At 43.8% G+C, this 27,009-nt stretch overlaps 2 protein-coding genes across 3 annotated transcripts in view; one reads left to right on the top strand and one right to left on the bottom strand.

Annotated features, from left to right (window-relative positions):
• Positions 1 to 27,009, top strand: part of CSKMT (citrate synthase lysine methyltransferase) — a 90,206-nt gene that overhangs the window by 23,937 nt on the left and 39,260 nt on the right. The gene's annotated exons all lie outside the window — the stretch shown is intronic.
• Positions 6,658 to 17,778, bottom strand: LOC138787957 (C-signal-like). Its single transcript, XM_069965296.1, has 6 exons — positions 17,584 to 17,778; positions 16,607 to 16,658; positions 14,525 to 14,712; positions 11,776 to 11,937; positions 10,591 to 10,701; positions 6,658 to 6,884 (listed from the first exon to the last, which is right to left on the bottom strand). Exons 1-6 carry the CDS (start codon positions 17,719 to 17,721, stop codon positions 6,771 to 6,773), a joined length of 765 nt encoding a protein of 254 aa, XP_069821397.1. The 5' UTR covers positions 17,722 to 17,778; the 3' UTR covers positions 6,658 to 6,770.

Genomic DNA, 27,009 nt, shown 5'->3' with positions numbered 1-27,009 from the left:
TCCCCTAATAAAAGTCCAAATCACCCCCCTTTTCCCATTTTATAAATATAAATTAATAAATAAACAAATAAATAAACATATTTAGTATCGCCGCACACGTAATCGCCCGAACTATTAATTAATCACATTCCTGATCTCGCACGGTAAACGGCGTCAGCGCAAAAAATTCTAAAGTGCAAAATTGCGCATTTTTGGTCGCATCAAATCCAGAAAAAATTTAATAAAAAGTGATCAAAAAGTCGTATATGCGCAATCAAGGTACCGATAGAAAGAACACATCATGGCTCAAAAAATGACACCTGACACAGCCCCATAGACCAAAGGATAAAAGCGCTATAAGCCTGGGAATGGGAGCGGTTTTAAGGAACGTGTATTTGTTAACAATGTTTTGATTTTTTTTAAAAGCCATCAGATACAATAAAAGTTATACATGTTACATATCGTTGTAATCGTAACGACTTGAGGAACATGCATAACAAGTCAGTTTTACCATAGGGCGAACGGCGTAAATGCAAAACTCCCCGAAATCAAAACAAATTCGTTTTTGTTTTCAATTTGACAGCGCAAATTATTTTTTTCCGGTTTCGCAGCATATTTTATGGAAAAATAATGCCGGTCATTGCAAAGTACAATTGGTTTCGCAAAAAATAAGCGCTCGTATAAGTCTCTCGGTGAAAAAATGCAAGCGCTATGGACTTTTAAACATAAAATGGAAAAAGCAAAAGCGCAAAAACGAAAATTGGCTTTGACCTTAAGGGGTTAATAGCCAAGTCTTTTCTGGGCTTTACCTCTCCCCATTTCCATCTGGAGAGTTTTTCTTGCCTCCCCTCCCACCATTTTTAGTTTAAGATGTGTTTTTTTGTATTATGGTGTCTTGTTTTATTTGTATTTCCATTTCTGGATTACTGTGTTCATCATGCAAGTTACAGTAGCCAGCCATGTAATATTAAAGCAAAGGGACCAGTACAAGCAATAAACAAATATTTTCATGCTACCTGGTCAGTGCCGCCACCGTGCAGATTCTGATGGTGCCATCCCTTTTTTAAAATGCTGCCCCAGTGCACCGATAGCTCCTCCCCTGGGTGACATGCGCCTTATGAATCAAGTCTGGCCCCGGCCGGATGCTGCCCCTTACCCAGGGGAAGCAGGAAAGACAGCGGGAGCTTAGGGAGTTAAATGCATGGCTCAAGTCGTGGTGTAGAGAAGAAGGGTTTTGAGTTTTTAGAGCACTGGGCTGAATTTTCATTGGGGTACAAACTGTTTTCCGCAGATAATTTGCACCTTAATGGAAGGGGGTCCGCTGTGCTGGGGGAGAGAATCCTAGAAGGGGTGGAGAGGTTGTTAAACTAGGGATGTGGAGGGAGGACAATGTAGTTTGTAATACAGTGGCGGATAGGTTAGAGAGGGGACAGGACATTGAGGTGGGAGGAGAAGGGTCCTGTGGGGGGAGGATAAGAGCAGTGGATAGGGAGATCCATATGTTGCAGATGAGCAGTGAGGATGACTGTAGCCACAGCACAGTAATAAATCCTATTTCTTATAATGTAGCGGTTAAACTCGATGGTAATATAAAGTGTATGGTTACTAATGCCAGAAGTCTAGCCAGCAAGATGGGGGAGCTAGAGGCCTTGGTTCTGGAGGAGTCCATTGATGTGGTTGGTGTGACTGAGACATGGCTGGACTCCTCACATGACTGGGCTGTCAATATTCAGGGATTTACGTTGTTCAGAAGGGACCGGGTGGGCAGAAGGGGAGGAGGAGTATGTCTGTATGTCAGAAATTATATTAAAGTGAGTGTAAAATATGCAATAGTGGGCGATGACTGTGATGATGTGGAAGCATTGTCGGTAGAATTTAATTCAATTAAAGAGTGAAAAAATTATTCTTGGTGTAATCTATAGACCCCCCAACATTACTGAGGAGGTAGATGGCCAGTTGAATAGACAAATAGAGCGGGCTGCCCGGGAGGGGACAGTAGTGGTAATGGGGGACCTCAACTACCCAGATATAGATTGGGGTCACGGTTCACCTAAAACCACAAAGGGGAGGGAATTTCTTAACCTCCTGCAGGATAATTTTCTGGGCCAGTTTGTGGAGGAGCCAACTAGAAGTGATGCCTTGTTGGATCTGGTTATTTCTAACAATGCTGAGCTGGTTGGGGATGTCACTGTCCATGAACACCTGGGTAATAGTGACCACAATATAGTGACTTTTAGCTTAAAGTGTAGAAAAGAAAAACATGTTGGGAGGGCAAAAACTCTTAATTTTAAAAGGGCCAATTTTCCTGGGTTAAGGGCTGAACTTCAGGGCATAGACTGGGAGCGGCTGCTGGCACATACTGATGCAGCTAATAAATGGGAAATCTTCAAATCCACATTAAATAACTGTACTGCCAAATATATTCCTATGGGTAACAAGTATAAACGGTTAAAATCCAATCCCACATGGCTTACAGCCGAGGTTAGAGGGGCTATAAATGACAAAAAAGGGGCATTCAAAAAATACAAATCAGAGGGGTCAGCTGTAGCATTTCAACATTACAAAGAAGTCAACAAAACCTGTAAAAATTTAATAAAAGCAGCAAAAATTCACAATGAAAGACAGGTAGCTATAGATAGCAAAAGAAACCCCCAAAAAACCAAGGTCAGAGCATGTAGGACCCCTAAATAATGGCGACGGGGAATTAATAACTGGGGATCAGGAGAAAGCTGAGTTACTTAATGGGTTCTTCAGCTCTGTATATACAAAAGAGGATGGAGCTGTGGTGGGTGGGGCCAGTACTGAGGTGGGTGGGGCCAGTGCTGCTAACACATGCAATGTACTGAACTGGTTTAATATAGATATGGTCCAAGATAAAGGGCCAGGGCCTGATGGATTACACCCCAGAGTTCTTAGGGAACTCAGTTCTGTAATTTCTCTACCCTTGTATGAAATATTTAGTGATTCTTTGCTTACTGGTATTGTGCCGAGGGACTGGCGTAAGGCAAATGTAATGCCGATTTTTAAAAAGGGCTCTCGAACATCCCTAGGTAACTATAGACCCGTAAGCTTAACGTCCATTGTGGGGAAACTATTTGAGGGGCTTATAAGGGACTACATCCAGGTATATGTAGTGGCTAATAGTATTATAAGTGATAACCAGCATGGTTTTACTAAGGATAGAAGCTGCCAAACCAACCTAATATGTTTCTATGAAGAGGTAAGTAGAAGCCTGGATGGCGGCGCAGCTGTGGATATTGTGTACCTGGATTTTGCTAAAGCATTTGACACAGTTCCTCATGGACGTCTGATGGGTAAGTTAAAGTCTATCGGTTTGGAAAGTTTAATGTGTAACTGGATTGAAAACTGGCTTAATAATTGTACCCAGAGAGTGGTGATCAATGATTCCTACTCCGAATGGTCCCCGGTAATAAGTGGTGTACCCCAAGGGTCAGTACTGGGCCCTCTTCTGTTTAACTTGTTTATTAATGATATTGAGAATGGAATTAACAGCAATGTTTCTATCTTTGCAGATGACACCAAGCTTTGTAGTACAGTACAGTCTATGGAGGATGTGCAGATGTTACAGGATGACTTAGACACACTGAGTGTTTGGGCGTCCACTTGGCAAATGAGGTTCAATGTGGATAAATGTAAAGTTATGCACCTGGGTACTAATAAACCACATGCATCATATGTCCTGGGGGGAGTTACTCTGGGAGAGTCACTGATGGAGAAGGATCTTGGTGTATTTGTAGATAATAGACTACAGAACAGCACATAATGTCAGTCAGCTGCTTCTAAGGCCAGCAGGATATTGTCATGCATTAAAACAGGCATGGACTCTCGGGACAGGGATATAATATTACCGCTTTATAAAGCTTTGGTGTGGCCTCATCTGGAGTATGCTGTCCAGTTTTGGAATCCGATTCATAAAAAGGATGTAGAGGGTACAAAGACGGGTAACTAAACTAATAAGGGGAATGGAGCATCTTAGTTATGAGGAGAGATTAAAAGAATTAAATATGTTTAGTCTAGAGAAGAGACGTTTAACGGGAGATATGATTAATTTATTTAAATATATAAATGGCCCCTTCAAGAAATATGGGGAAAAGATGTTCCAGGTAAAACCCCCTCAAAGGACAAGGGGGCACTGCCTCCGCCTGGAGAAAAAAAGGTTCAATCTCCGGAGGCGACAAGCCTTCTTTACAATGAGAACTGTGAATCTGTGGAACAGTCTCCCACAGGATCTGGTCACAGCAAAAACAGTAGAGGGCTTCAAAACCGGCCTAGACAAGTTCTTAGAACAAAATAATATAAATGCATATGTATAGAACTTATCATCCCTCCCCCTTCCCTGTATCCATCCCCTCCTTGGTTGAACTTGATGAACAAGTGTCTTTTTTCAACCGTATTAACTATGTAACTATCTAACTATGTAACACAGAGACTTTCTTTTCTGAAGCAACACTTATTCTCAAGATGCAGTGCTAAACACTAAAGAGAGGACACCCATGCCGTGAACATTTTTAAAAGTGCAGGACAGTATTTTAAAGCAGAGTAACTTATCCGGATAGAGCAAAGCAGCCTAGGGCCTACATACTCTATCTCGCTCGCAGCACAGGTAACATCGGATAATTTCGGACACTTAGCTCAACTCAGGTAACTAGGACTGGGGCTCGTGTCACCCATGTAGGACAGGTAACTCGACACTACGGGGCAAAAGGTGGTATAGCGACAAAGGTCGAAACATGGGCACAAGTATTCTTCTTCTTCTAAAGTTCCAGCAGAGGACAGTACTACATTGGGTTGGGACTCTTAAGACAAACTCCTCTCCATTTCTCTGAACTCTGTACTCTTCTCAGCACATAACCAAGTCAGCACTGCTATCTTACTCTCTACCTCAGCAGCTCTCAGTACAGATCCAGTGAAAACAAGTCTGTATCAGTGACATATTACATTATTCACCTGTATCACAGAAGACCTGTCAGTAAAAAGAAAAGTTTATTTATTCTACTGGGACTCAGTGATCATTGCACCAGCACCTACACACAGGTTACAGCGTCCTTGGGTCATTTTCCCTTTCTGTGGGTGGTGGTACTGACAGTCCGGGTGGGTCACATCTCCACTCCGGACCACCGTGATAAGAGCCCAAGGGACCCATCACAGCCTGGGGAGAAAGTATAGCCAGCCACACGTAAAAAGCAGGTGTGCCTCCATTCCCAGGGCCGATTTTGAGGTCTCTGCCACCTGAGGCAAACCTCAGGCGCCCCCCCCCTGAGTGACGGCCGGCATCGCGGCCACCCCCCCAGCTGCTCACCTGTCCCACGCCGCAGCCGGCCCGCGCTCTCCGCTGTCTCCACATTTCGTCAGGTCCTGCGACGTCACCCTGCAGCTGTCATGGACCTCCAGGCTGTGGTGAGTGAGTGGGGCAATCGGGTCGCGCGGGGCCCCAGGGGGTGTTGGTGGCGGCGTTCTTGCGGTTTGATGTGCCACCCGCACCGCATCAAACCGCAACAACCCCCCAGTGGCCATACGAGACCCGATCGCCCCAGCGTGTCCCCCATCGACCTCGGGCACTCACGACACCCCGGAGGTTGATGACAGCTGCAGGCTGACGTCGCGGGACCTGACGGGATGTGGAGACAGCGGAGAGTGTGAGCGGCCACTGTCATTTTTGTTAAGTGATACTTAACAAAAATGACAGCAGGGGGGACATAATGCCACCCCCTGCCGGACCGCAAAATCTGCCATGGCCAAAATCATGGCAGAAGCGGGCCTGTCCATGCCTGTGTGCTGAGTTAGCACTGACATCACAACAACTTCCCACCTGGCTGAGCTATACTCCACTGACCAACAGGGCGTGGTAGGCAGATTCGCACCCTGGGAGTCCTGGTTGGCAGAAAACACATTCGTTGTTTGTTCAATGTGATAATTCATTAAAGTGCTCCAAAAACATGGCCACTTTCTTTTAGAGACAACATGACTCTTGTCTCCAGTTCAGGTGCGGATTGCAAATAAGCTCCATTCACTTCAATGGAACTGAGCAGCAAAACCCCGCCCAAGCTGGAGACAAGAGTGGGGCTGTCTCTTGTAGTGCCGCATAACCCCTTTAACTCTGTAGTAGACCCCCATCCATGAAAACTAAGCGATCCCTGTGCTTTTATACAAGGTATTTATATGATATTCCATAAGACTTTGGGGTGGTTTTTGGGCCAGTCTCCCTGGTCCACCAGGTAGCAGAGTTACAGAAAGTCACTTTCCATCATTGTGGCACTATGCAGTTAATTGCTGTTGTGTATTTTCCTACTACATTCTTTCTCAACTGTTGCATTGTATGTAGCACTAAAGGTCCTGCGCTGAACATTAAGACCTTGTATGTGCCATGGTACACAGCAGAAAGAAAATTCTTTACTTCTACACCCTGAAGGGCTTGATGTGACAGAGGAACTCTTGGGCCTTCTGAACTGTAAAGGTCCAGTCACAACTCCAAACCCTAGCGTGTAAGCTAGTTTTTTAGTTTGTTTGTTTGGGGGGCAGCAGTTTAGTTCATAGTGAATATAACTTTTTGACTGCTGTTTAACCCGTGTCGAGTGCAAGGGAAGTGTACATGTGATAATGTTTTACTGCATTTGTTTTTCCTGCATACAATTTTTTTGTTGTTGTTGTTGTTCAAAATTTCTTTGCCTGATTTTATTAGGTATAAACATTTTTTACATTTACAAAACAGAAGATATAACAGAAGCAAAACCAAAAACAAAAAAACAGCCACAACACGGCTCACAGATATTTCACCAGGGGATTACATTTCCATCCCAGCCAATAAGAATTCCAGAATGCTTCTCAGAAAGGCTGTCCAGGACCTTGAGAATTCCTTGGACACTTTGCTCCACTGTGAGAGGGGCCTAGAAAAAAAGTCAAGTGCAAAAGATAAGGGTTAAATGTCAGACATGTCAAAGGTTAATTTTACATTGAGAAAATACTGACGAAATGAGCAGCTGGCCAGGGAGTGGATCTTGGTGCCGCGATCTCTCCATGGCTATATCTTCTGAGACCTGCTGGGATCAATAACTTTTGATATGTCTGATGACATGTTAAAAGTTATTTGTAGACAGGTAGACTTTAAGGCCACATGTCAATGTCTTTTATATTACTTTTGGCAATCCTGTTTAGCCCTTACCCAGTCAGTAATATGACAAGTTTGTCATTTCTCACCTGAGAGAAGCCACCTATACAGCTTAGCTCCTGAGCCTGCTCTATATGCAATTACTACAGTGGTGCCGTAAAAGGGATTATCGGCACTCACTATGAAGTAAAAAGCTTGATTGATTTGTCTTTTTTAGTGATCATATAGTGGATCATCTGGTTTTCATTAGGAGATCCGTTGCTGTTAAAAGTTAGAAATGACAGATGTACCATTGGAAAAAAAAATGGATTGTTGGACATTAAAGGGGTTATCCAGCAAAAATATTTTTCTTTCAAATGAACTGGTTTCAGAAAGTTATATAGATTTATAATTTACTTCTATTTAAAAATCTCAAGTCTTCCCATATTTATCATTCGCTGTATGTCCTGCAGGAAGTGTTGTTTTCTTTTCAGTCTGACACAGTGCTCTCTGCTGACATCTCTGGCCGAGACAGGAACTGTCCAGAGCAGGAGAGGTTTGCTATGGGGATTTGCTGCTGCTCTGGACAGTTCCTGTTTCGGACAGAGGTGGCAGCAGAGAGCACTGTGTCGGACGAAAAAGAAAACAACATTTCCTGCAGGACATACAGCGAATGATAAATATGGGAAGACTTGAGATTTTTAAATAGAAGTAAATTATAAATCTATATAACTTTCTGCAGGATAAACAGAAACTGATAAGTATGGGAAAACTTGAGATTGTTAAATAGAAGTAAATTACAAATCTGTATAACTTTATGAAACCAGTTGATTTGAAAGAAAAAGATTTTTGCTGGATAACCCCTTTACATTTTAAATATGGTTAAAGTGTGTTCTGTGTTTTCCCCACTAGGTGTCCCTGCTGTATGTATTGTATGTACTGTACTGAGCATGACTAAAGGAAGCATTTGGGTAACTGCTGTTTGTCACATGTTTGTTTTCCTCCTATCACAGGTGCAGGCCTGTTTTCCCTCTTTTTCTCTCCTATCTCCTTCATCCTCTCTTTTGCAAACACAGCCCCCTCAATTACTAGGAGGTTTGTTTTGCCCCTATAAAAAGGAGGTTAGTTCCTAGTTGGGGGGGGGGGGATTCTCTAGTCAGTTTTCTGTCAGAGAGATCAACCCAAAAGACAGCTCCTGCTGCAGTGAAGTCAGGGCTTGGCTCGGCCAGGACCCTATTGTGAGTCTTTTGTCAGGAGTGTGGGAGAGACAGGGAATCAGCTTAAAGGGAACCAATCACCCAGAAAATCAATGTAAAGACAAGGATATGTGCTGATGGATCACCCAGCACACTTCCCAAATATGCCCCTGTAACCTCTGTGCCCCCCTCAATTAGACAGTAATCTTACTTTGTTCAGGTCACGCGCTGTATGTAAATTTTTGCTAAGTAGTCCTGGTGGGCGTATGTAGTCCTGGTGGGCGTATGTAGTCACGGTCCGGGGGCGTATGTAGTCACGGTCCGGGGCTGTAATCACGCCCAGAGGGGCGTGATTCGGAGGCTTGCGGTCCAGTGACGTCATCCAGCGGCTTGCGTTCCGCGTCGCGGCCGCGCTGACGTGTTCGGGAACCCGCGCATGCGCAGTACGTCAGCGTCGTCTCCCGCCGTACTGCGCATGCGCGGGTTCCCGAACACGTCAGCGCGGCCGCGACGCGGAACGCAAGCAGCCGGATGACGTCACTGGACCGCAAGCCTCCGAATCACGCCCCTCTGGGCGTGATTACAGCCCCGGACCGTGACTACATACGCCCCCGGACCGTGACTAGATACGCCCCCGGACCGTGACTAGATACGCCCCCGGACCGTGACTACATACGCCCACCAGGACTACATACGCCCACCAGGACTACTTAGCAAAAACTTACATACAGCGCGTGACCTGAACAAAGTAAGATTACTGTCTAATTGAGGGGGGCACAGAGGTTACAGGGGCATATTTGGGAAGTGTGCTGGGTGATCTATCAGCACATATGCTTGTCTTTACATTGATTTTCTGGGTGATTGGTTCCCTTTAAGAAAATGTCTCTCACACTGTTTACCACTGCTAGCATGCAGTTCTAGACTCCTCAGGAGGACCACCTCATCCACACCTGCGATACTCTCTACAAGACACAGCGCAGCATATCTAAGCTTGGCACTGACCCCAGTAGGACAAAGCTAAAGTTAGCTTATGTATCCTACTTTAACGCACGGCTATTCTGAGAAAGTCTGGGATGTCTTCTCAGCCCAGTGCAGGGACCTGGGACCTCATACTACCCTAGCAGGATGGGTATCCTGACACTATAGGGCATAAGACAGTCAGATCCATGTTATCTATACGTGAGTAGGAGTATCTTCTTCTTCTGTTCCTCACTATCGCTATACCGGCAGAGTACACAGCTACATTGGGCAGGGCCCTCAAGACGCTCCTCTACTCTCACTTCTACCACTATTACCTCTTGCCTGCACCTGCAGTTACTGAAGCCTCATTGTTGTATTGCACTGAAGATTTTAAGTAAACGGACATTATTTTGGTTAAGCTGCTGGACTCTGTCTATCATTCTACACCTACACATTCTGCTGCCACAACACCGCCAAATGTCCTCTGCTTGTCAGCCATCTGTCTGCTTGTGTGCTTGCAAGCGCACAGATGTGCATGTAAGTGCACAGTGGGCAAGGCAAAATGTGCAGTGAACACATATAATAGCATAGCAGAAGACATGCTGTATGATGGGAAATGTAGTTTCCCAGCCAGCATTATCTCGCATTTAGACAAAGTTTTCTAAAAAGTTCTCACCGAGGAGTGGGCGGAACACCCCTTTAATGTATGTGCAGTACGCTGTACTGTAAAGCCAGTAAACTAATCCAGATGCAGCTTTTTACAGTATGGCTATGTTCACACTAGGTATATTTCAGTCAGTATTGTAGTCCTCATATTGCAACCAAAACCAGGAGTGGATTAAAAACACAGAAAGGATCTGTTCCCACAATGGTGAAATTGAGTGGATGGTCGCCATATAACAGTAAATAACTGCCATTATTTCAATACAACGGCCGTTGTTCTAAAATAACAGCAAATATTTGCCATTTAATGGCGGCCATCCACTCAATTTCAACATTGTGTGAACAGATCCTTTCTGTGTTTTTAATCCACTCCTGGTTTTGGTTGCAATACTGACTGAAATATACTGACTGAAATATACATATACTGACTGAAATATACGTAGTGTGAACGCAGCCTAATACAGTATGCATAGTAAGGGCCAGGGCTGGGGGTCTGGAGTCTTACAGTCTTCATTGCCATCCCCCAGGTAGGTTTAAGACCCTCACACTACGCTATCTAGCTATAGCACTGCCAAATTTCAAAGGCCGCTGCCGCTGCATATATAAGAAGAAGTAAATATCACTCTCAGAGCTTTACAATAAAAAAAGTGACATTAGGATACACCCAATCCACAAACCGCTACTCACATGACAACCTCCAAGGTCTGTTTGAACCCATCCTGGATGGAGAGCAGTGCACAGAATACCGTCTTTCTTGTAGCCCTGGGACTGGCACTGTGTCAGCATATTAAGAGCGGCCTGCAACCAAAACAACCATTTAATGCACCGAGTCATATATAATATGTATGTGATGTGCTGTTCCTGGTATTCTTACTAGAAATGTATGGATCAATGACGAGGGGCATGTGCTTATACTGTCTGACGTTATCTAAATCAGAGCTGTCAGTACCAGTCAGTGTAGGGATACACCTCCTGCTGGTAACAACAAAAAATCCACACTAAAGATTATATGAGTATGCCTGGATGAAGCCGCCATCTTGTGAAAAACATCCGTCAGGCTCCTTGATGTTATGTGCTTACTCAGGCTGCGCTTTTGCTCTTATTTTTTGCACCTTGGTTCTTTAGGGGTTCACCCGTCTTGGGATTTTTATGGAAACATCCTACTAGAGTTACTTCCTTCATGTATAATTGCATGCTTTCTTTACTACTATTTCTGTGGATTTTTAGATGTAAGTGCCATTTTGCATATTATGTGCCTCACTCCTCACACATGTCTAGCCATGTTATGCAAATAGGAATTTGAATCTGCTGTCAGCAGCAGGATGTCTTAAGATTTATTCAATGGAGATCACGCATCCAAAAATGCTTACAACTGATCATCTGCCGGCTTTGCGGCGGTGGTGGTCGCTGGCGAATGCTGCACCATGGCTAGAGTAGGCATGTGTATCAGAGGACCTGCATGTGGTACATGAGGTAATTTGGTTTGATCAAATTAAATACTAACTTCTGATGTTGGTTTTTAATGTAGCTGAGAAGCTTTAGTATCAACCAAGGGTGCGATGTGAAGCCATTTCTGTGTTTTCCAGGCTTGTGCATGTCTTGGGATTCAATTGGTCGAGATCTATTGGAACAATCAGTAAAAGGAGTGGGGAGAGCAGCACTGCCTCACACCCCTCTCCACACTTTGTGTACAATCTCGGTCATGTGACACACAGTTTATAGAGAGAACGCACTAAATGTGAACTTCTCTTGCCTCTTTATTGTGAATGGTCCTACCTGATTAAAACTTTTGATCTGTCTAAATAATTGACAACATCCATTTATCTGTAACAAAAGAAATGGTGACAGATGTTCTGATATTTTATTGCATACCTTGCTGCATCGATAAGAAAGCACTGGGTAATCCTTGTAAGACTCTGACACATTCGCTATGGATCCTAACCGCGTGGAGACATTTATTATAGCAGACTTGCTGCAACTTAGAGGCTTCTGCGAATTTTCTTCTGCAGCTTTTTTTAAAAATGGCAGCAATTCCTGAAAAAAAAAAAGTTATAAAAAATATTTATGTATTGTAGTAAATGTGTCATAATCATAATTCTATAAATTGTCAGGTTTATCCTTCATCTACATACAAGGAGACAAGCAACATACGGCCACAATTCATGATTTTTGCTTCTGTTTTAGAGGTTAATTTTGCAGTAATACAACATGGTGTTCCTGTATATTATAGGACACCTCATGGAGGACCAGCTCTGGGGAACCTGGAGAGTCTCTTACTAGAAACACTATTGCCACAGCCTAGATGTAGAGAAGGTAAATCCTTAGTAGTATAGTATAGTGAGACTCAGAAAAATCCTTTACAAGCAGCTGTACTCTCCACTAGCTGATGAACCTCAATGTCCATTATGAAGTAGACTAATGGTGCGTTTACACAGAGAGATTTATCTGACAGATTTTTGAAGCCAAAGCCAGGAACAGACTATAAACAGGGTGCAGGTCATAAAGGAAAGACTGAGATTCCCTGTCTTTTCAAGTCCATTCCTGACTTTGGCTTCTAAAATTGGTCAGATAAATGTGCCTGTGTAAACGCACCATAAGGGGTCCTGTCTGATGGTAAGTCAACTGTATGGCAGGTTATTGTGATTTACTTGAGAAAAATAAGTGAATCAATTCTGCCATTGTATTCAATTGAGCGATAAATGCATGAAACAGGTGACATATTCACTACAAATTCTAGGCAGATTTAAGTGTAAGGCCTCAATATGCAGTTAAATTCTCTGAATTTAGTCTTCACTTCCACTATAATGAAAGAAGGTATTAAAAGGGTTATCCAGTATCAGAAAATTGTATTTAAAGAGAATGTACTAACACTTTCTCTTTAAAGGGTAACTGTCTTTTCAGGGTCATTTTTCTGAAAACAATAAATATCTATAGTACAAGAGATTTTAATAAACTCTGTAATAGGTTTTATTTGGCAAGAGTTTCCTTCTGTACTGAAAAAGCTGTTTTCCTACCTCCCCCCTCACTTCAGAGCAGGATTTCTGTGTCCATTATGCTCTATGGAGAGGGGAGGGGCTGAGAGGAGTAAGTGAGCACGGAGGAGTCCTGCACAGCACAACACCCTGCAATCTTCTCTCAGCATGTTCCTAGATAAGCACTGACTTTTCTGACCTCTGAATCCAGCGTTCTAGATGCCCAGTCTACAAACAGCTGACCTTTATGTCTCTTCTTCCTACTCACTCATCTCCCTCGGGCCCTCCCCCCTCCATAGGATATAATGGACACAGCAGAACCCGTCTTTACTTTGCTTCTCTGTAATGAAGACAGATTTGCCTGATAATGAACAGATAAGAAGTGAGGGGAAATTGCTTTTTGAGTACAAAAGGAGGCTTTTTTGACTAATAAAACCTCCTATAGAGTTTATTAAAATAGCTTGTACTATTGATTTCTGCAAAAAAAATAATAATAATGACAGTTCCACTTTGTGTTGCACATAAATAGAACGGCGTCGGCGCGTGGAAGCCGGAGCCACGGTCCTTTTTTTGAACCAGGGCCAGTTCCTGCGCACGGCGCTGGTCTATTACCGAGCATTGGCCCCAGTGGGAGGAAACCCCATCCCCTCTGTGACGCGGCTCCATTAGAATCAATCAGCTACCCTAGCCACACACAGCTGGGGGACACCCCACATAGTGATATCTGTCCAGGCACTTGTCGTTTTTTGTATTTGGTTTTATATGCACTTGCGCCATGCTGCTACTTATTATGGGATTGTATTGAGATACTTGTATGTTTTAAGGTTGATTTATACTTTCATTATACATAAGGGGGGTTCCTTACCTTATACTGAATAGGCTGTTTGTTGGCTGTAGGGATTATTTATATTGCATGGGTCCCTCTAGTATGGGATTGTTTTAAATGTTTTTAACTGGGTTAGGGTCTTGCTTATTTTTGTATATTTGTGTCTAGCCTGTGTAGACCAGTGATCGAATAAAATTTAACTTTTATTAATATTAGTTAATATATACAAGTACAAAGAAAGTTAAAAAGTAGGGATATTAGCAGAATATCATTAGTACCAATAAGGCTCAGTATAGTTCACACTTGGATAGGGACAATATAGCAAAAAAATGTTACAGTGATTTTACTGTTATATGAGTCGATCACTAAATAGCGATGAGGTATAATTAATAACCAGTGTAATTTCTGATACCGTCACAAGGTGGCAGTGGTATACTGCTTATTCACGATGTGACAGTTGTGCTTACATTGTATCAGGAAAATTGTCACTGTGATTAGTTTATAGCCAATGTATCACTAGTAACAAATAGGTGTTAGCGTTGTTGCTAGACACCAGTATCAAAAGCTGTATATCAAGACGGGTGTCTAGCCTTATGGGCGCCGGCAGCCCTAACGGCTTAGACCACCAATCAGCCACTATGCAGTCCTTTTATTATATCATAGTTTATCTAATATCTGCAATATCCCTGCTTAAAAATTAGGACCCCCACCTAACATTTTAATGGACATACACAGTTTCTTAGAAAGCTGAGGGGAAGCAATGCAAGGCAAAATTCTATACATTGTACATCATTACTTTGAAACAATGTAATCTCCCTCTCACCTTTGCCACTAAAAATGGTCCAACCACATTTGTGCTGTAGACATTCATGAAGTCATCAGAGTCGGCAGAGTCTAGAGTGCTCTCTGGCATGATCCCAGCGTTATTAATAAGTAGATTAAGCCCAGCTCCATTCAGATGTTTTCCCACTTCCTTTGCGGCCTCTTTGATGCTATTGGCATCAGTGGATTCTATAAAAATTCAATACACAAATTTATTCATATAATAAGTGTATTTATTTACCCTTAGCAGCAGGGCCAGATTAAGGTTGGTGGAGGCCCCGGGCAACAATTTTGTTGGGGCCCCCACTCCCCCCCCAAAAAAAAATAAAAAATAAAATAAACTATACCGCAATCTATACAGATGGCAGCTTACTGTAGGCGACTTAGCACAGACCCCTCCTCGCTCCTGGCTGTATGGCTCAGCATCCTCCTCTGTTGTGCATGTTATGGTCACTAGAGGCTGCAGTGCAGAGGAAGATGCCAGGCCCTAGAGACAGGAGTGGGAAGGGCTGAGCATCAGGGTGTGTTCTCACATTGTGTTTGTGTTAATAACACAATGTGGGAACCCAGCACTTTCTGTGCGCTCTTACTCACTGTGTTAGGGCCATATTACACGGCCTGATATCCTGGGTAAGTAGCGCCATTCTGCTAGATTGGCGCTCGCTTACAGAACCTATTATAAAGCTCGATCAGCCATCGGTCGCACATGACTATTAACGTAGCAATGCACGGTCGGATGCTAATGATTTTTGAACATGTGGAAAGACATTGATCAGTTAATGGGGGGGATTTTGCTAGGGAGAAGCACTGTGAGTATTATGGCTTAGAGCAGTATAGCCTAACTTTTTTTTTACCTTGTGGCACCCCTACAGAATAATGTTCTAAAAAATACAAAACAAACATTATTCAGTGACTCACAGGTGATGTCTTTTTTCATCTGAGGCGTTACTTTCCATTTCCTCTCCATCCGGCCCGGATCACCAGGAAGATTTCTTGCAGCTACAATTCATATCTTCAGAACCTGCCAGACAAACATCTCAGGCTCCGCAGTTTTTCAGCAACTTCCCCTTTTCAAGCCCATAAGGTCCCAAACAGTAGTAATTCCACTTTTTGGTGTGATTTCCAGTAAAGTTAGTAGGAATGTGGGCTGCCCCCTGTATGTAGGATCCCCTGTTGTGCCCCCAAATAGTTATAAAATGCATATGTCCCCATATAATAAAAATGCCCCCTGCTGTGCCCTCCATATAGTAATAATGTCCCCTCCCATGCCTCCATTTAGTAATAAAGCCTCCTGCTGTGCCTCCATATAGTAATAATGCCTCCTGCTGTGCCCCCATATAGTAATAATGCCTCCTGCTGTGCCCCCATATAGTAATAATGTGTTCTGCTGTGCCTGCATATAGTCATAATGCCTCCTGCTGTGCCTCCATTTAGTAATATTGCCCCCTGCTGTGCCTCATATAGTAATATTGTCCCCTGCTGTGCCTCCATATAGTAATAATGCCTCCTGCTGTGCCTCCATATAGTAATAATGTCTCCTGCTGTGCCTCAATATAGTAATAATGCTTCATGCTGTGCCCCCATATAGTAATAATGTCGCCTGCTGTGCCTCCATATAGTAATAATGCCCCTGCTGTGCCTCCATATAGTAATAATCCGTCCTGCTGTGTCCCCCATATAGTAATAATGCCCCTGCTTTGCTCTCAATATGCCCCTAGCATTGTGATGCCCCTGGTGGCTGTAGTCAACCCCCCCAATCCCCAAAGATGTGCTGGTAGTTGTAGTTACCCCCCCCCAGTGGTGTGCTGGTAGCTGTAGTTAACCCCCCCCCCCTAGTGGTGTGCTGGTAGCTGTAGTTCATCCCCCCCCAGTGGTGCGCTGGTAGCTGTAGCTCACTCCCCCCCCCTAGTGGTGCGCTGGTAGCTGTAGTTTACACCCCACCCCCGCTGCCAGTGGTGTGCTGACAGCTCTAGTTCCCTTGACCCCCCCATCCCTATCCCCAGTGGTGACCTGGTAGCTGTAGTTCATTTTCACATTTTATATTACTAGTACATTCATCTTGTAGAAGTGTAAACCTACATACCTAACTTTAGCACAACCACATTTGGATGTTTTGCAGCAAAATCATTCAGCTTCTGTAGAAATAAGGATGTTACTGGTATCAAACTGGTGCCAAACACTTTTCTTACTCTATTGACTTTACAATGAGACACATTAAAAGTGGGGACATAGCAAATTATATTACAGGGGTTGTCTGCGAGTTTGTGAATATAATGATCACCGATATGCCTTTTTACATCAGCCAATAAAGGGGGACTACTGAGAAGAATGTTTTTTTTATCAACTGCTGTCAGAAATGTACAGATATGTATAGATATACAAATTACTTCTAATAAAAAAATATTCCAGTACGTATCAGCTGCTGTATGTCCTGCAGGAAGTTGTGTATTCTTTCCAGCCTGACACAGTGCTCTCTGCTGCCACCTCTGTCCATGGCAGAAACTGTCCAGAGCAGGAGAGGTTTTCTTTAGGGATTTGCTACTGCTCTGGACAGTTCCTAATAGGCAAAAAGGTGGCAGCAGAAAGCACTGTGTCAGACTTAAAATAATATACCACTTCATGCAGGGCATACAGCAGATGATAAGTACTGGAAGGCTTGAGTTTTAAAAAAAAATCACAAATCTGTATATCTTCTGGTCCGTTGTTTTGGCATAACTGCAATTATTTGCTATTAAATGACATCCATCCACTCATTTACATCAATGTGTGAACATAGCCTTTCTGTGTTTTAGTTGCAAAATACTGAGCAAAAATACTGCGTGTGAACATAGCCTAAATGTAGATGGCTCTGATACATCTAGCTAGTGAAAAAATATGTATAGGCAACAAAGTATGTTTAACTATCTAACAATATCATTCTTGTGATATGTCAAACATTGGGGTCCAGTTGCTAAGACCCCCGCTGATCGCTTAAAGGGGAAGAATCATAGCTTAGGGCTATGTCCCTTATTTCTCTGAGGAGCAGGAACAGCTTGTGTGATGGTAGATACGAGGGTTTACCTTATTCTGAGAAGAGCTGGGATCACGACACGTTGCAAAGATTTGTTTCGGTGGGTTTTGCTGTTCCACGAGTTGCTGGAGAAGCTCATATCCAATTCCTCGGTTGCATCCTGTAATGAGAAGTCTTAAAGGGGCCATGTTACTTCTTCTTCCTCAGTGTTTGTGCTCAGTGACTGAGCAGGTGGGGTTCAGCCCTTATAAAAAGTAGTCAGTGAGTCAGCATAATTTTATAATCACCACTCTTTATAGGTGGGGTTATAAATCCGCCCTCAGCTAACATGTCCTTTGCCAATGTTTTGAGAAGAATAATTTAACCCCTTAAATTTTTTCAGAAATGCATCGTCTCAATAACATGTGGCTGTCAGATTCTGCATAGTAAAAAGAACTAATCTGGTATATTTCTAGACGTATAAGAAAAATGAAAGTAGTGATACATTTTCATACTAGAATGTCATCTGTTTGGCACTGGGCCAATGACAATTTTTGCTAAGTCATATGAAGGAGTATATGACTTATAGCAACAGGTTACCTTGCCCATGCACTGATCCAGTTCAGAACATGGTGATAAGTGGAGGGACATGTGACCAACGTCTCTCAGCCCCCTCCACTGTGCCTGAACAGAGGGTTTCTATGAAGGATACTGAGTGACGTAAAGGTTGCACGGGCCCAAGGGAAACACTATCGGCAGGCAGGAACGTCAAATGCGGATAAATCGTATAAAATGGAAAGGGTTAGCGGTCTATGAACATCTACCTATTGAGGTTTAATGATCGTCTACCTACTGGGTGCATCTACCTAATGGAGGATTATCCATCTATTGAGAGGAATATCTACCTAGTGAAACATCCAGGGCCGGCCTTAGGGTAAATGGTGCCCAAAGCAGAACCTTTTTTTGGCGCTTCCCTTAAGATAACATAAAACTACTTCAGCCTCCCACCCCTCTGGACGACATCCAACACCCATCACCCGACCCCCAGCTATAGACAAAACTACTTGACCCCCCCAGCCATACACACAACTACTTCCACAGCCATTTATGCAACTACTACTTCCCCCTCAGCCATACACACAACTACTACTTCGCCCAGCCATACACACAAATGCACCCCCACCCCTCACAACTAGGGCGCTCCAGCAGACAGCACATCTAACTTCTATGACTAAGTTAGGTTTGCAGCTATCTGTCTGCCGAAATGCCCCCCCCCCCCTCCCCAAGCTGGCTGAGAGTGAGGCGCCCTGTGAAAGCGCACACGTCGCACGCCCAAAGGCTAGCCCTGTAAACATCTACCTAATGGGGGTATTATGTACTAATATACTTTAAGTCCCCCACAAACTCAAGTTATGTTAAAAGCAAAGAGGATCAACCCCTGTGATACCTCTGGTTCATCTTTAGGGTACTATTAGACGGGCTGATGGGGGCCCAATAATAAATGTAGATCGACACTCTTTTCCTGGGCCTATTCCACGGCCCAATGATCGTTGAGCGAGGGCTGCAGGGACATCGTTACCGATGTCCTTGCAGCCCTTATAGCTTACATTACCTGAAGGAAAGGAAAAAGGAGAAATTGCCAAACTCCTTGGAAACACCAGCGCTGTCTTCACAGAGTCATGGGACCAAAGTTTTAGGTGAAAGCAATAAGAAGCGTTTATTTCATATAGCACAAATATAACGCGTTTCCAGAGCCTAAGCTCTCTTCATCAGATACAGTGCACTGCATCGGCCAATATTGCTCCTATGGAATAGGCCCCTTAGTCAGAACCTATATCAACGATCAGCCAATGACAACGATCATCGGCTGACTGTTGGCCGAATCGATTATCGTTCCGTGTAATAGTACCCTTAGACTGTGCTTTCAGTTTACACTGTCAAAGCACATAGCACTGTAGTATTCAAATCTGAGTCAATGACATAATATGTAGAGGCAAGAGTGTTTGTTAAAGTATCTATCAGTACCAAATCATTTCTGCTAATGACTTCTGAAGCTTTGTTTTCCCACCACATACCTCCAGCTTATATAACTTAGCCTGTTGAAGCTTGACTGGAACAAGTCTGGTTCTGTTCTTGACATCTAGGTCAAACACAACATGTCATAGTAAAATGTCAAAAGGTTTTATGGCTCAGAGGCATACACAAGATTTTCTCAACGGTTGGATAATTATTGATAGTAATAATGTTGTTATATGGTTACTAAATAGAAACCACCATAAACAGACCAAAATAATTCTGCCACACCATGATCACCGCCACATAGTGACTGGATAATATTAACATATCAAGACTGAACAAAGCCACTGTATACAGACCAATATCCCCATGTAGTGGTGATACCAACTTCTCTCAGGCTCTGCAGACTATAGCCATATGTTATTACAGTGCAGTTACATCCAGGGACTCACAGGGATAATATTCTTGATGCCCCCACCAAGTAGATAATTCCTCCCCATTATGTAGCTGACAGTTGGTAGACAATCGCCATCAAGCAGATAGTCCCATGTGAGGATTCCTTAGGGTAAGTTCCATTGGGGTGGGGGTGGGGGGTGCTTTTCCGTGCAGAGAACCACACTTGGTGCGCCAAACGGGCTAATTAATATATTAATATTACTAATATATTACTACTTTAGGATGGTGCATAGGACCTCTATTAGGATCTATCAGCTGGATAGGACACTCTGATTGATTGACCTAAACTTAAAGGACGACTATGAGAAATACCATGATATACCACACAGGAACCCCCACCATGCTACACAGTGGGTTTCAGGCAGTCAACATTGTAGGCTCCATCCATACTGCCTTTTAGATATACACAACCAGAAGGAGAGAACCAAGTGAAACTGGACTCATCACAACATATCACTTCTCCAGTGTCTATGTTATGTGGTCTTTTCAGCACTGTTTGAGGTTTTATGGTGTCAACAAAGGTTTGGGCGTTGGATATCATCTTTGTGTTGTGCACGCCTGATGGCTTTCCCCAATACTGAGCCCATAAACTTACGTTCACCTCTTTAGTATCTTTAGGAGCCGTAGTTTTGTATTTTTGTCTACAATTTAACAAAGTACCCCTTTGTCTGTCATATAAAGCTTTAACTTTCGACCACAGCTACTTCTGTCTGCAAATGTTTTCGTAGCCTTTGGGTACTGAGATGTGAGCAAGAAAACACTAGACCTCAAGAGACACTCAAACTAAGCAACTCAGGTTACAGACGTCCCCAACAGGGACCAACCAATCATTCCCCTTTGGAGCTCTTTCAGATCTGACATATCATAAGAACAGTATAATATGGGGCCCTACTGGCAAGTGTGTGTGTAAGAGCTAAAGATAACTATACCATATGTTCTAGTGACTTTGGCTAACCTTGTACCTATGAGCTATGGGGGACATTTATCAAGACTGTCGTAGTCAAAGTCCACTCTTAAAAAAGCCCACCCCGCACGCCTCTTAGTAAAGCTGGCTAGCCCTGCGCCTGGCACAGGCATTGCAAGACATATCTACACCTGCGCAGAAGTATCTTGATTTGCACCTGCATGTGGGTGTAAATAGTGATAAATGTGGCACGAGAAGGAAGCCACGCCTCCTCCCCGCCTTAGACAAGTGGGGGATATGGCTGGTGTATGCCATAGAAACGAGGTGGATCTGGCATCTTCTCAGTGACGTACACCAGGGGCGCATCTTGATAAATCTCTATGTGTCTTCCAAGACAGAATAGCTTTGCTTTCTGACTTTGTGAGACAAGCAAGACTTTAAATTACAATGTATTACTGTGCACAACCCAAGGGTGTTGCTGGGATCTAAAAAGAATCTGGGGCACAAGCCTTGAGGCATGTTCTACCTCCTCCCCTCCTCTTATAAATCACTCATCTGGATAATACTTTACTATGAAGCCTTTCATATTGACGGCCCTGCTCCCATATAACTTGCACAGTATATACACTGCACCATATGTCTGCATAACAGTCCTGCACAAGCAGCGCTACAAGCATACAAGGGCCAAATAGGCTCTAAACACCATGGGGGACATTTATGAAGTCCGGCATTTTTTTACACCGGGCTTACAAATGTACCCGCAGCTCCGGAGCTCAGAGGATTTATATAGAGGCGCACTGCCTCTACATAAATCCAGTACGCACAGAGCCCGTCCGTGCGAATAATCTGAAACCTACGCCATCCCTGGAAAAATTTGAAATGCGGCACATGCAGAGGCCGCGCCCCCCTCTGCATGCTGCCGCACCCCCCTTAACGCCCCCTCTCCGCCCCCCTGGGGAAGGTGGCGCAGATCGGCCCAATGCGAATAAAATATTCGCAAAAAGACCTTTTGCAAATATTTTTCCGCCAGTCTGCGCCTAAAAAAAGCATTTTGGCCTTTTAATACATGTCCCCCTATGACATGTCAGTTTTGTGCGTCCGCTAAACTGACTGTGAGACAAGTTCGGCTCCGGCCGCACTTTACATTGTGTGCTATGGGTAACTGGAAAGCAGGCCCACATTTCCGGTGTGCCCACATCCGAATTGAAAAGCAATGACGTTCATCCGGATGGTGCTGCAGTACTGGCTGTTCTGTGACACGGGTGTGTCACAGAACAACCGATGTCTTATGTTGTGTGAACCCGGCCTTATATGGCAGCGATGTTTTCTCTGATCAGAGGTGTTCCCTATACAATTTTTTCTCCTGATGAAGACGGCCATAACTACTTCTACCAAGTGTGACTTGACTCCGAGTGTAGTGCCCCCTTTAGTGTACCACAAGGTAATAATTGACTCACTAATAATGGCCCCAACTCTGCCCCCCCCCACTCACTAGTGTGATCTCATTCACAAATAATGACCCAATTTTACCCCCACTGAACAATGCTCCCTGTCCCCCTTCATAGTAATAATGCCCCCATACTATTTAATTTACCTTACACAGTGGTGTCTTGGATTACGAGCATAATTCGTTCTCGCTTGTAATCCAAATCCACTCTTAAACCAAGGCAGACATTTGGTTCCACACCCCGAAAATAATGATTTTTTTTTTTTTTTTTTAACTCTGAATAACATGTAAAACAAATGAAACAAACATTTAGAAACAGCTCAATGTGTGATATTATAAGTTACTGTACAGTAATAGAGAAGAGGAGGTGGCTGAACATAACCACATGCACTTACCTCCCTGACTCCAGCGCTGGGGTCCGTTGTCCTCCGCTCCAGTTCCTGGTCACTTCCTGGTTTGAGCGGGGACCAGGGTCGTGACGTGTCAGGCCAGTCAGCAGCCGAGGGGGGACCCCTGAGGAAGAAGCCAGATTGGTGTGGAAATGCGTCGCTCTATTCACACTTGCAAATGTATGGTTCGATGTTGTTAAATAAAGTATCCATTAGAGAAGTGGGTATGTTACTTGTCTGTGCAAACACTGTGAAGGTGTTTCGTAATCTGAGGATGAAAGCTATTGCACTGAAGCCATCGCATCGGGACACGTGCTGATTGCTAGGATCACCAGTCAGGCTGCGATTCATAGGAACTCCATACAGTTGTGCCTATTCAATAGCACAATTCAATCAGGTTAGTTCTACACCACCTGCACATTTATAGAAGAATGTTGTCGGACCACTACAGTATATAGCGCCTCTTCTTGTTGCTGTTTATCTGTTTATATATATGTACAATACTATAGCAATGTAAGAGAAAAGCACATGCAAATAAACTGGCTACACAATTTTTATTGAATAAAGCATAGTAAACAACAAAAGTAATAACTGGATGTTATGGGCTCACTCAGCAAGCCACGCACACTAGGGGTAACAAACACTGAGTATTTTTATAACATATATCCTGCTTCTAGTAAAAGACAGGATAACCTGCAAAGACAGTCCTCACCACAAAGGATATAAAACTTTATTAAGGGTACAAACCCACTTGACGTATTTGCTGCGTGAATCAGTCTTAAAAAATAAGCAGGCAAAACGCAGGTTGGCTTTATACAATTGTTCTGCGTTAAAATACGCAATTGCGTATTTTTGAAGCGTGAAGCTTGTTGTTAGCAAAGCATCAGTTGTTAACAACCTGTGCGAAAAACGCATGTAGCTTCACGCTTCAAAAATACGCAATTGCGTATTTTAACGCAGAACAATTGTATAAAGCCAACCTGCGTTTTGCCTGCTTATTTTTAAGACTGATTCACGCAGCAAATACGTCAAGTGGGTTTGTACCCTTAAGCAATGTATTAGGCTGGGTCCACACTACATTTTTGCAATCCGTGTGTGTGCATCTGTTTTGATCTGTTTTTTCCATTTAATTCCTTTATAAAAAAAAAGTATCAAAATTGATCCAATTTTTTTTTAACGGACACAAAAATTAGGGTTGACTGCGTTTTTTGTACGTTAAAAAAACTGATCCGTTTTGATCCTTTTTTTTAATAATGGAATTCAATGGAAAAACGGATAAAAACGGATGCACACACATGCATGCGTTTTTTCCATCCGTTTTAACCCATTTTTTTTGCAAGAAAACGGATGTATAAAACGGATTGCAAAAACGTAGTGTCTCAAGAGTACCCCTTTAAGCCTGCAGAGAAATTTGCTCATCAAAATTAGCAAATCGCTTTGTTATTTCGGCAATCTATTCATCAGCCTGCTGCCTTTAAACTCAGTGCTGCTCTGGGTGCTGGGAAAAGCTGGATCCAGTCCTGTGAAACTGGAAGAAGGTTGAGGATCCAGCTTTTTCCAGCACTTGGGGAGGAGTGGAATGGAGCTGCAATGAGTTAGGCAACATTCACAAATCCATAGTACAACCCACAACCGCCGATCGTGTTTTACGGAGCACTTCATTGCCACTTCATTAGTATAGTGATCCATGCTGCAAAATGCAGCCCGCATTACAGTGGGTCCTATTTGTTTGTGGTATGGATCGTGGCCCTGGGGCCATTAAATAACATTTGTCCTACGTTCTCTCCGTGATTGCATGCCCGCAACTGCAGGCGGAACAATAGACGTGTGAATGTGGCTTTAAAAGGCAGCCAGCTGATAAGCAGACTGCAGAGATAACAAAACAATTCCCTTTGTTATTACTGTAAATTTGTTCAATCAAAATGTATTGAGCAGCTGTAACAGGCACACTGAGGACATCTTGTGGTTATTTTTTTTATTACACTTTATGGTTTTAGGTTTTAGGCCGCAATGGATTTCACGCTGCGAATTGCTGCGACAGGGCAGCGAATGGATTTCACGCTGCAAATCAGTGGCTGCAGCAGGGCAGTGCATTGATTGGCTGAGCGGGACGTTAGGCATCAGAGAGCCTGAGAAGTAAGCAGGAGTGTGGGCAGCTAATGTATTAGCTAATGTATAAGTCAGTGGCAGGGATAGGAAACCTGTGGCCCTCATGCCTGGACAGCCAAATGCATCCTGGGCACAGCCATGTGAAATATTGGGGTGTGCTATTTCTGTGCTCCAGTAGAGGAGGACTGCGCTGCAGGACACGTCACATCTTCTCCACACAGTTATGCCTGAAGGCCGCAACACTGCACATGGGGTGTTTTGCCCATGTGCCCTAAGGGGTTAAAGTATAGGCATAGAGATTAATGCATTAATGTTCCCCATACATGTACAGACCCAGCCAGCATTACTTCTATAGAGAGATGAAGTATATGAAACATATGAACCAACATCATATATCAGTAAAATCCAGAGCCCTGTGTTCTGTGGGGGTTCTGGAGGATATGGGCCCCAGGTCAGGTGTTGTTTGCAATTAAGCTCCATTTACTTCAATGGAACTGAGTTCCAAACCCCACCCAATCTGGAGACAAGAGAGGGGAAAAAGTGGCCATGTTTTTGTAGCGTTGGATAACCCCTTTAACTTTTCACCTCTGCAAAGTGACATGACCGCAGCAGTATCGCCTTCTACTACAAACTATCCAGATAAACACGATTATATAGCCAAGGAGACGGATAGTAGCGAGTGACATCACGTGACCTCTTGGTACCCACGTGACGCTGAGCGCAGAGAAGAGACGGGACAAAAGCTTCCACTGTAGGAACGCTGCACAATGATTTACGTACTACGCCATGATCTATTAGGCGTGTAGGTCCGGGCTGTTATATGGTTGTGAGGGAAAGGCAGGGGGCTGTGTGAGCGGCATCTTCTCCTCATAACTCATCTGTATAATATACATTACTAGTAGTGACTAACCATGAGAGGGACTGGCGGCTGTCATTCCTGCCTCACAATTATGGGGGCGCTGCTGAGAAAACGTCACATGTAGAGGATAAAAGAATAAATTCTACTGTGATATATAATATATCAGGGTGCGGGGCCGGATACATGGAAAACCAATAGTGAGAGCCCTGCGGTTACACACTGAAAAATGAGCGGACAAGACTGAGCTGGAGTAGCAGACCTGTGCTAGGTTCACACTATGTGGAAATGACGTCCGCCTTTTATTATAGCTGCCCCCAATATGTCTGTTATTTGTGCAATGACTGCTGTTACTATAAAAGATGGCTGTCTGACGGCTGTGAACCTTGCCATGTGGTGCTATACAATGAAGCAGCCCCCTTCATTCTACTGATCTACTGCTGCTCTTTTCCCCTAGGCCCCCTTAGCTATCAGTGCTGTTGGTTTTGCCTCCTGATATGTTAATGACTTGTCGGTTGATTTAAAACATTAACTAAGATAATGATAGCGATGGTCTGCCGCTGCCGCTGCCATTTTCTATGGGCCACCCTAAAGATTTAAAGATTGTCCAGGTAGCCCCTCTAGCTGCTCCCCACGGCCCTCTGTTCTTCCTTGCTCCTAATACCCAGCTATCAACAAGGTTGACACTACATAAAGATGACTTCAATCTTTCATAACAACGGCCATCACTGTGCAAATAACGCCTGTTTTTTTACATAGTGTGAACTTAGCCTTAGGTTTTATGGATACTATGGACAGAGAAGCCGTCCGCTGATGCACACTGATTGGCTGACCACCAAGAGACACCGGGAACCTCCAAAACAAGCCAGAGTGGGGAACAGGTACATTATGGAGCTGAGTTTGACATACTCGCAGCGGGATGACAATCCCGCTGCAAGTATGTTATCCCATTGAACTGAATGGGCAGGTATCTGCATCGGCTTTTGCTGCAAACTTGCAGCGTATAATCTGCTGCAGATACGGTACTTACCCGTTAGGCGCGTTTACACAGACAGATTTTCCAATTATTAAAGGGGCAGAGAGGGGCACACTACATGAGGGGGCAGACAAGGGCACACTACATGAGGGGGCAGACAGGGGCACACTACATGAGGGGGCAGACAGAGGCACACTACATGAGGGGGCAGACAAGGGCACACTACATGAGGGGGCAGACAGGGGCACACTACATGAGGGGGCAGACAGGGGCACAATGTATATAGGAGCAGGCATGGGTACACTCATGGAGGAGCAGACAGGGGCACACTACATGAGGGGGCA

This window comes from Dendropsophus ebraccatus, chromosome 4 (assembly GCF_027789765.1).
Source record: "Dendropsophus ebraccatus isolate aDenEbr1 chromosome 4, aDenEbr1.pat, whole genome shotgun sequence".
NCBI classification, from domain to species: domain Eukaryota; kingdom Metazoa; phylum Chordata; class Amphibia; order Anura; family Hylidae; genus Dendropsophus; species Dendropsophus ebraccatus.
Note: the sequence above shows the minus strand (reverse complement) of the source record. Positions and strands in the feature narration are given on the sequence as shown.